This window comes from Dermacentor silvarum, chromosome 2 (genome assembly GCF_013339745.2).
Source record: "Dermacentor silvarum isolate Dsil-2018 chromosome 2, BIME_Dsil_1.4, whole genome shotgun sequence".
In the NCBI taxonomy this organism is placed as follows: domain Eukaryota; kingdom Metazoa; phylum Arthropoda; class Arachnida; order Ixodida; family Ixodidae; genus Dermacentor; species Dermacentor silvarum.
In genome coordinates, this window is record NC_051155.1 from 104,433,050 (window position 1) to 104,444,207 (window position 11,158).

The 11,158-nt window shown below is 51.5% G+C and overlaps 1 protein-coding gene across 1 annotated transcript in view; it reads left to right on the plus strand.

Annotated features, from left to right (window-relative positions):
* The window catches only part of LOC119441058 (scoloptoxin SSD14), a 77,795-nt gene that overhangs the window by 38,534 nt on the left and 28,103 nt on the right, over positions 1-11,158 (plus strand). The window contains exon 7 of the mRNA XM_037705779.2: positions 6,829-7,019. Coding sequence (XP_037561707.2) covers positions 6,829-7,019 — 191 coding nt within the window. The remainder of the gene's footprint in view (positions 1-6,828; positions 7,020-11,158) is intronic.

The following is an 11,158-nucleotide window of genomic DNA, read 5'->3' on the forward strand; positions in this document are numbered from 1 at the left end:
CTGGGCTGCTACTCCACGCGTGAGCAAATCTGCTGGGTTGTCGGTGCCTGCACAGTGCCTCCAAGAATACCCCGAAGTCAAGCGTTGGATTTCGAGAACACGGTTTCTCACGAAAGTCTCCCAACGTCTCGCGTCAGCAGCAATCCAGTGTAGGGCTATCGATGAGTCGCTCCAAAACACGCCCTGACAGCTGGATGTCTCTGGAATTCCTCGGAGGTAGTTCCAAAGCCTGGCAGCCAACAGGCACGCAAGCAGCTCTAGGCGTGGCAGCGAGGTAGTCTTCAGCGGTGCGACCCTGCACTTGCTCATGAGCAGCTGAACCTTAACTGTTCCTCCTCTGATCTCGTAGCGCATGTAGACGGCTACGCCGTATGCCAGTGGGCTTGCATCGCAGAACAGGTGAAGTTCAAACGGTGAAATCTGTCGCGGATTGTGACAGATGACGCAGCGTGGAATTCGCAGCGAGGAGAGCGTTGGTAGTTCGGATGTCCAGCCTTCCCACTGTTTCTCGACGTCTTCCGGTAATGGCTCATCCCACGGTGAGTTCCTACGCCACAGCTGCTGGAACAATAATTTCGCTCGAATGATGAACGGAGCCATAAGACCTAAAGGATCATAGATTCTTGCGAATGACTGCAGAATGGTGCGTTTCGTGGCTGAGTGCGCAGCGACATACTCGGAAACGGCTTTGGTGGTAAGCACGATATCGTCAGCTTCGCGGTCCCATACTAAGCCAAGCAGCTTTGTTGTTGCTTTGGCTTCTCCAATGGTGTCGAGAGAAGTGTTGTCCTTCAGGAATTGATGGCAAAGAACGCTGGAGTTGGAGCACCACTTTCTCAACTCCATACTTGCATCTGCTAAGATGGCTAATGCAGCACGGTAGATTTCGAGGGCCTCTTCTTCAGTGGAAGCTCCTATGACGAGGTCGTCCACGTAGAATGATGTCTTTAGGCGTGTAGCTATTATTGGCTGAGCCCTTTTCCACATTTCGAAGTGATGCTGCAAAGTAGCAGATAGAAGGAAAGGGCTAGACGACGCTCCGAAGGGCACACGAGTCATTCGCCATTCGACGATGGAAGGTATTTTCCCCTCGTCGCCGGGCAGTCGGTCAACCCATAGAAAGCGGAGAGCGTCGCGGTCTTCAGGTCGGATTGAAATTTGAAGGAAAGCCTTCCGGATGTCCGCTGTCAGGATAATTGGGTTCATCCTGAACTGTACAAGCAGTTGCAAGAGCTCGGCACCAAGTTTCACCCCTTTGTCCAAGATATCGTTGAGCGATGACTCGCCCCGTTCATGGGAAGAGGCGTCAAACACTACGCGTATCTTCGTAGTGATAGCTTCCCGACGGATGACTGCATGGTGCGGAAGGTAGTAAACCGTCGCTTCGGGTTCTCGAGAGGTGTCGACACGTTCGGCGTGACCTTCTTTGAAGTACTCACTGATGGTGCGGTCATACTCCTGGAGTAGCTCCTGTTGTCCGTCGAAGCGCTGAAGCTGGCGTCTGAGCCGGTTTTCGGCGACACTTCGATTGGTGCTAGTCAGTCTTCCCTGGTGCCTTATCATCAGAGGAACCACGTAACGTCCAGCTTCCTTGTGCACGTACTGTGTGAACTGAGTCATTGCCGTTTGGTCACAAACTCCAGCGGTATCCTGAGGGTCGGTTATCCCTATTGCATCGAGTCGCCACATCTCCGTCGGGTCAGCAATGTCAGGTTCGGCTTGCCCATTCCGCTCACACGCAAGGAATAGGGCAGATGCGCTGCAGTTCCAATTAGGCAAGGCATTGGCGGGCCTTACTGGGTAGACGCCTTGCACTAGCCAACCGAAGACCGTCTCAACCGCGCATAGATCGCTGCGTAGACGTTCTATTCTTCCGGTCACTATGCGCCAATAGCAATCTGATCCTATAAGGACACTGATTGTCGGTATCGGCCGATCGCCCAGTCGATTATCATCTGCGACAAACATCTTGCGTTCACGCAACTGTGCGAGGAGATCTGGTCCGATGGCTGGAGTCTTCACGGTGCAGACTTCCGGTACCTCCAACGCATCTACGGTGACGCTACGTGAGTCGAACCGACTATGAAGTTCGAGCTTGACACTTCGACAGCTGTAAGGGCGGGAACACTTAGAAGTGCCAAACGTCCAGAGAGAGAGGTCTTCTGTCCCGAGGGAAGGCAGGTCGAGCCTTTTGGACAGGTCGCGTCGAATAAAGGTTCTCTGGCTGCCGGTGTCAAGCAGTAGTCGAACTAACACGGAATTGTGTTTTCCGGACGCCCAAACTGTGGCCGTTTGCATCAAGACAGGTGCAGACATATCACTACTAGCTGGAGCACTTGTCACTGGCGGCTTGACACTTTTCGTTGGATCATGGTGGACAAGTGGATCCCTGCTCTCCGGAGACGGGTAGTTGCGATCTTGGTTCCATATGGCGCAAAGTACGGAAAGGTGACGTTTCGAGCATAACTTGCACTTGATCCACGCGGCGTTGCGGCACATTCGTGCTACATGGCCCTCTCTGCCACATTTAAAACAACAGTTCTTTCCAGCAAGCCGGCGTCTGATCTCGTGGGCTGACAAAGTGGCGTGGCAGTCCTTTATGGTGTGGTCACGGTCATCACACAGTACACAGCAGGGATGCTCGTTCGATGCTGATCCTGCGGCCAAGGCTAATGCTGACGGTACCGGCGGTGGTAGACAAGGTCGGCACCGCCCTTGTCCCGCGGAGGTAGTTTTCGGTAGGCACCTTGAACGGGAGGCGTGGCTCTCTTCTCTGCTCTCGACTTGCACCTGCAGGAACTTCATGACCTTTCTCACCTCCTCTTGCCGCGACCTCGGAGTAGCCCCGTCATCGGGCTCAGTCTCCTTCATGCGTTGACGGTAGAGAATAGCGATATCTTCGGGAAGCGATCGCATAAGAACGCGATGAAGGATGACCGCGTATTCTGACGCTGGAACGCCGAGGCTGTCGAGGCAGCTTGTACGAAAGTGCACCTCTTCGTAGAGTTCCCGCAGCTGCGATACTTGAGAAGAGCGATCAATGGGCGCAATGGCAAGTAAACAGTCGATGTGGTCGTCAACGAGGGCGGTATGACGGCCGAACCTCTCTTGGAGCAATTTCACTGCTACAGCGTAGTTCGCATCCGCCAGACGCACACCTTCGATTGCACGCTTCGCTGTTCCGGTTAAGTATGATCTTAAGTACGAAAATTTCTCGATGTCGGACAGCTCGCGGTTGTTATGGATCGTGGCCTCGAAATGTTCCCAGAAGCCCTGCCACTCGCGAAGTTCACCGGAGAAAACGGGTACCTGTAGTTTCGGTAGGGCAACTCGGTGTAACGGTGCTCGGGAACTTGCTTGAGTGGAGACGCCTTGGGTGGCGGTGTCGCTCAGAACGCTCTGTGTGGCGCTGTCTCCGGCTCTTGCAGCAGAATTCAGAATGAAGCGGACCCGGCTCATGGTGTTGCGGATCTTGTCGTGGTACTCCAGAGCGACGGTGGCTTCCGCCTCATACTCGTCACCATCGTCCATGAGGTCGGCAATCATCTCGTTGAGCGCTGCTAGTGCCGAGTCCTTGTCCTGCAGGTCATCCAGAATAACTTGCAGGTCGGATGGCGAAGGATGCTCGGCTTGTAGCGCTTCGGTAGCGGACGAGATGAGCCTTGTAGCAGCGGCTCGAAGTACGCCTCTGCTGCGTCGCAGTCGATCCATCGTCGGTGCAGGACGCCAGTCGTCTCCCGGGTTTCACGGCACCATAAATGTAAGGAACGAAGCGACTGCGCGTCCGCCGGTAGCGGTTTATTGAACCGACTGCTCAAAGATGGCGCTAGCGCGAGCCTTTTTTTCACGCGTTCTCTCCTCTTCGTCGTCTTCAGTTTTCATCACATAGCTAGGATGGAACGGAGCAAGCAATTCTGATCGAGATTAAGCAGAAATTCATCGACAGCACTTCCTGAACTCCACACCAAACCAATCACCCAGCATACTAAGGAAGCCCAAACCAGGCTCTAGACCGGCATTTCACGCAGGCGGAACTACAAGCAGCCCTCGCAAAGCGCACACGGAACACTACTCCCGGCAAGGACCAAATAAACAACAAAATCTTATGTGACCTCAACCAACAGGCGACGACGTACCTTCTCGAGCATATAAACAACAGCTGAGAGACAGAGGATGTACCAGAATTGTGGAAATGCGCCGAGGTGATCATGATTCTCAAGTCTAAAAACACCAGGGCTTGGGAACATGCACCCTCTATCCTTAACTTCATGTGCAGGGTCCTGACCCGTCTCGTGCGCATGGTCCTGCACCGTCTCACGAGCCACTTGGAAGATCAAGCGCACATCCCCAATACACTCTACGGCTCCCGGCAACATCTGTCCACTCGAGACATCCTCCTCCAACTCAAAAAAGGCCTTATCGATCACATCGACAAACACGGCAAGAGTGTCCACCTTGGAATGAATGTCAAGGGGGCATTTGACAATGTTTCACACGCCGCAATACTCCGTAACCTCATCATCATCAGCCTACTTGTATGTCCACTGCGATCTCCAATTACCCCTGTCTTGCGATAGCTGATTCCAACTTGCACCTGCAAATTTAATAACTTCATCAACCCACCAAGTTTTCTGCCGTCCTCGACTGCGCTTCCCTTCTGTTGGTATCGATTCTGTAACTCTAATGATCCAGCGGTTATCAATCCTACGCATTGCATGGCCTGCCCAGCTCCATCTTTTCTCTTATGCCCATTAGAATAACGGCTATCCCAGTTTGCTCCCTGATCCACAACGCTCTCTTCCTGTCTCCGGAACCTACAGGACACCAATTGTTAGGAGCGAACATACAACTACGTCCAAGCATTCTTACGAACCGTACGGCCACCATCAGCTTGGAAAACCTCAAGACGGCTAAATTTCGAGGAGCGAAAAAGGCAACCCGCAAGGCTCTGTTATATCTCCTCCTGTTTAATATCGCTATGCCGAAACTCCCAAGGTTCTTGACAATATCGACGGCAATCTGGATTCGAAGCGGCTCCCAAGGAAAGCAACAAGGCGCCCCCCAGAAAGCTATAGACTGTACCAACACCTACTTACCTCAAAAATTGCGGAAAAGTGTGAGCTCCTGGTACTTAAAGCGCGAACTCGAGAAAGGCCCCCAATATGTGAAATTCCGGATCCGGAAAACTTTCTTGGCGGTGTTTATCCCTCAAGTCGACTCTCTCTGCATTCTTGGCCTAAACATCTCGAAAGACGGCTCAGGGGCCACAACATTACCAAAAGTTCAGGCTCTTCTACTATACCACAGCAAGTCACCTCCCAGACGCCTAGATCATCTGGGCTCCGGGACACACCCATTCGGAAGGAAACGAGGCTACCAACGCCTCAGCCCGAGGATACGCTAAACGACCACCACTGCCAGAGGGATCTTGGAGAACCCAGGATGTACCCAAGAAATACACCGACGTTCTACCGCATTAGACCAGATCGAAGAACATATACTCCCGGCCCCACCCGAAACTAACAAGAATCAGTCCCCCTCCGGGAAATCCAAACCAACAGTCACGTCCTTGGCACCTTGATACACAGGATCTCGCCCACCACTCACAGCTAAGATTGCGCATTCTGCAAAGTACCAAACACCCTACCACACATGGTCATCATCATCATCAGCCTATTTTTCTTTTTTATGTCCACTGCAGGACGAAGGCCTCTCCCTGCGATCTCCAATTACCCCTGTCTTGCGCTAGCGTATGCCAACTTGCGCCTGCAAATTTCTTAACTTTATCATCCCATCTGGTTTTCTGCCGACCTCGACTGCGCTTACCTTCTCTTGGTATCCATTCTGTAACCCTAATGGTCCATCGGTTATACATCCTACGCATTACATGGCCTGCCCAGCTCCATTTCTTCCGCTTAATGTCAACTAGAATATCGGCTATCCCCGTTTGTTCTCTGATCCACACCGCTCTCTTCCTGTCTATTAACGTTAGACCTAACATTTTTCGTTCCATCGCTCTTTGTGCGGTCCTAAACTTGTTCTCGAGCTTCTTTGATAACCTCCAAGTTTCTGCCCCATATGTTAGCACCGGTAGAATGCAATGATTGTACACTTTTCTTTTCAACGACAGTGGCTCCCAGTCACGATTTGGCAATGCCTGCCGTATGCACTCCAACCCAATTTTATTCGTCTGTGAATTTTTTTTCTCATGATCACGGTCCCCTGTGAGTAATTGACCTAGATAAACGTACTCCTTTACCGACTCTAGAGGCTGACTGGCGATCCTGAATTCTTGTTCCCTTGCCAGGCTATTGAACATTATCTTTGTCTTCTGCATATTCATCTTCAACCCAATTCTTACTTTTCTCCATCCTCATCACACATGGTGTGAGGATGCAAAGGATCACAGGGAACCATTACCACTAAACACCTAACCGAGGAGCAGTGGAAGGCTCAGCTATCAAGCCCCAGCTTGAATGGCCAAGGTAATCTGATCGACCGGCTCGTGTCCATGGCTTCCCGGACTGAGGCTGCCCACTTAGGGCGAAGACTCTTCGCCTGCTCTAAAAAAAGTTATTTCCCTCTCTCTTTCTCCTCTCATTCAACCATTTGTACAAGAATGCTTAGCTGGGTAGTTTGTGTGATTGCCACAATTCGATCATTCAATCATTCCACATTTCAATCGGGAACAGATAGTTCTCAACAGCCTTACAGCGACTAATTAAGTTAAAATTTTACGCGCTGAATGTCTCATTTTACGACCTAGATACTCAGTAGCCGTTCTTGCTGTGTGCAATACATTTGCTTACAGATCTTCGCCCATTGCAGGTGACTGAAGACCTTTTGTCAGAAGAAACGGCGAACACCTCCAAAGCCAAGATTGACGATTCGAAAACTCATGATGATCTCAGTTTCTATGGAATGACCGACGCAGCGCAACAGGATAGCGGCACTTCTCATTCTTGCTACTGGGACAAGGACAACAACGTGGTGGCCATAACGAGCAGCGTGAACTACGAGTACGAAACCGAAGCATTAGACTCTTGAAACGGCGTACGCTAAGAACGGGTATTTTAATCGACAGAGTAGAGTTTTCGCTTGTTCGTATACGAAATTAACGTTCACGGAATGCTGGCTTAACGGGAGCATAAATGTGATCAGTCATGTTAGCGTCGCCATCTTGTGACGACGTGTTCAACCAGAAAGGACACGGATCCGTTACTGCAGTAACTGACCATATCCTTATATTCTGGGGGCAGCATTGCCAGCGACGCAATCGACAACTTTAATACGGAGTGGGCAAGGCAGCAGCGGTACAATGCTAAGGCACTGTCCTTTACGCAGTTTTTCTTTTTATCCTGCTGTTATTTGTAGTTAAAGCGAATGGTCGCAAAAGTATCTGGCTTCGGTGAAGTAAACGAATGAAGAAAGCGTAGGTGTTACGTTATTGTTGTGCCATGTTCGTCGTTCGCTGTTGTTATTCTGCTGTTGTCATGCCGTCGGGGTCATGCTGCCATCGTCGTCATACCGCCATCTCCTCCATTATTATTTCATTTTGCTCACCCCGTCGTTGTCGCCATCGTATCGCTGTCATGCCATCTACCAAAGCACGCCAACGACAATTAGTTCCACCACCATTAAAAAAAATTGGAGGACGCTTAACCTTACGTGCTGCGGTAGGCTCCTCGGGAAGGGCAAGTTCCTCATATCCCGCCTTCGACCACGACTTCTCTATCTTCTTTCCTTTTTATGTCCCCATCCCCTAAACCAAGGTGCTGAGACGTGCTCCGTAAACTGCCGCCAAAATAGCGCCTCTTCCTAATCTTTCTCTCTATTTCCACTGGAGACAAAAAAAAAAACAAGTCATATGCACACATATACATACCGGCTTATACGTATAGCCACCTGTACTGCATGCTCTTTCAAATATCCTGGTTCACGGTCTTGTTCTTTGCGAACTACGTTATGAAAGAACAAATGCTAGTTAAACATCCCAGCATGTCAGAGCATGACAAGATCAAGCATATCTTCAAGGGCATCGACGACTGCGCTTTCCAGATGTGGCTGGCAAAAAGCCCAACTAGCGTGTCCGTCCTTATTACTCTATGCCAGAGCTTTGACGAGCTGCGCCGCCAACGTTCCATCGCCCGCCAGAACATTCCTGACTGAACCTGACCGTCTGAAAACGCATTCGTTACACCCGATGTCCTCTACGAATTTACCGTCATGCCCTTCGGGTTGTGCAACGCGCCTGCTACTTTTGAGCGTATGATCGATACCATCCTTCGCGGCCACAAATGGAAGGCATGTCTATGTTACCTCGAAGACATCGTCGTCTTCTCAAACGATTTTCCGACACACCTCGCTCGCCTGCATGGCATTCTCATCTGTCTCGCCTCTGCCGGCCTACAGCTCAACCTCAAAAAGGGCCGTTTTGCTGCAAGCAAGCTAACAATCTGGGGTCACGTAGTCTCCAAAGACGGCGTCCTCCCGGACCCAGACAAGCTCTGCGCCGTTGCAGACTTCCCAACGCCCACGTCTATCCAAACCCTCAAAAGTTTTATTGGCTTATGTTCATATTTTTGTCGCTTCGTACGCAACTTCGCATCTATCATGGCGCCCTTGACAAGTTTACTTTCCGCCAGTAACGGCATAGCAGCGGGGTCACCTGAATGTGATGCGGCATTTCAGCAGTTGCGCCACTTGTCGACCTCACCACCGATTCTTCGCCACTACGAACCTGCTGCTTCCACGGAAGTTCACACTGACGCCAGCGGAGTTGGCCTTGGTGCGGTCTTAGCGCAACGGAAAGCTGGCTATGATGAATACGTCGTCGCTTATGCGAGCTGTACTCTAAAGAAAGCAGAATTAAATTACTCAGTGACAGAAAAGGAGTGCCTAGCGATCATCTGGGCACTAAGCAAGTTTCGCCCATAGTTTTACGGCGGTTCTTTCGCCATAGTTACTGTCCACCATGCCATTTGTTGGCTTTCGATCTTCCTTGAAAAACCCGTCGGGACGCTTAGGACGTTGGGCGCTTCGCTTGCAAGAGTACGACATCCGCGTCATGTACCGCTCCGGTCGCAAGCACTCCGACGCTGATGCACCCTCCCGCTTCCCACTGACGCCTGATTTGGCGTCTATGTCAGAAACCTCGTCCACCCTGTCACCGTTGACCATGACCGACATGCTCACAGAGCAGCGCAAGGACCCAACACTTGCAATGTTACTTGACTATCTTGCCGCTCCGTCTGATGTCCCTTCAACACGAGCACTCCGTCGCCAAGCAACCCACTTTTCCGTACGAGACAACATTCTATATCAAATTAAATTATGGGGTTTTACGTGCCAAAACCAGTTCTGATTATGAGGCACGCCGTAGTGGGGGACTCTGGAAATTTGGACCACCTGGGGTTCTTTAACGTGCACCTAAATATCAGTACACGGGTGTTTTCGCATTTCGCCCCCATCGAAATGCGGCCGCCGTGGCCGGGATTCGATCCCACGACCTCGTGCTCAGCAGCCCAACACCATAGCCACTGAGCAACCATGGCGGGTCAACATTCTATATCGCCGCAACTATATGCCCGACGGTCGGAAATGGCTCCTTGCTACACACTGATCCCCTAAGCGCTCATGCCGGCGTCCTCAAAACTTACACAAGGTTGCGTCAGCGCTATTATTAGCGAGGCATGTACAACTTTGTGGAAAAGTACATTCAGTCTTGTACTACTTACCAACAGGGCAAGACACCTACACAGCGTTTCACAGGACCGTTGCAGCCGCTACCATTCCCGGCTCGTCCGTTCGACCGTGTCGGCATCGACCTCTACGGCCCGCTTCCATGCAGCGGGTGTGGAAATCGGTGGATTATTGTCGGCGTAGACCATCTTACTCGCTACGCTGAGACTGCAGATCTGCCGGCAGCGATCACTGTGAAGTTGGTTTTTTCATCCTTCGCAACTTTTTTCTTCGCAACGGTGCTCCTTGAGAACTACTGAGTGATAGGGGCCGTGTCTTTATGTCGGAGGGCATCCAAGCCCTCCTCACTGAGCGCAGGATCATTCGCCGAAAATCGACCGCATACCATCCCGAAACCAACGGTCTGACCACTGAGCGGTTCAATCGCACACTTGGCGACATATTGCGGATGTATAGACCATTCGAACTGGGATACCGTACTCCCCTTTGTCACGTTCGCATACAACACCGCGACGCAAACGACTACCGGCTTTTCCCCTTTTTTCCTTGTGTATGGCCGTGAGCCTTCATGCCCTTTGGACATGATACTGCTGTACCAACCTGACGCCGCAGAGTACACTCCGCTTTCCGAAGTCGCCAAGTATGCTGAAGATTGCCGTAAGCTGGCACGTTCCCTCACTAGCGAGACTCAAGAACGTCAAAAGACACGACATGACCATACTCATCAACCGCTACCCAGCTTTGCTCCCGGTTCGCTAGTTTGGCTTTGGATACCAGCCCACATTCCTGGCCTCTCTTCCAAACTCCTGGCGCGTTATCACGGTCCGTACCGTATCATCGATGCCACTTCACCAGTCAACTACATCGTTGAGCCGCTCACAGTGTCACCAGACCTGCGTCGTCGTGGGCGAGAGACAGTACATGTCAACCGCCTGAAACCGTATTACGACCCACTCATCTTCTCTGCGCCCTGAGTCGCCAGGATGGCTACGCTTCGCTCCCGGGGCATTGTAATTAAGCATAGGCGCCCCTGTGTATGTGCCGACTGAAGAGGAAGACGAAGGACCGTGCCGTGATCGCGAGTGAACCCCGTGCTACGAACAGCCCTTGCAATGTCTTCCTGTACCTAGCGTTTCAGCAGCGTTATCAACGACAATAAATCTCGTCGCAACACCATTCAGCGTTAAAGTCGGCTTATTTTGTGGCTTTTCCCTGCCAACTCAGGACAAGCACGAAGCCGTCGCGCGTGGAAGCTGCAGCGATTCCCCTAGCGTGTGTTCCGCCAACCAATGGGGAACCAGCGCTGGCCAGGAGGCGCTACGGCAGTTTGGGTGTGCAGCTGAGATATGCTGACACCATCTGATAGGGAAGCCCCGAAAATGGTACGACATTTTGGATGATAGCAGACGCGCGCCTGTATCAACGTTCGCTTTCGTTCTATGCATCGAGCCAAGCT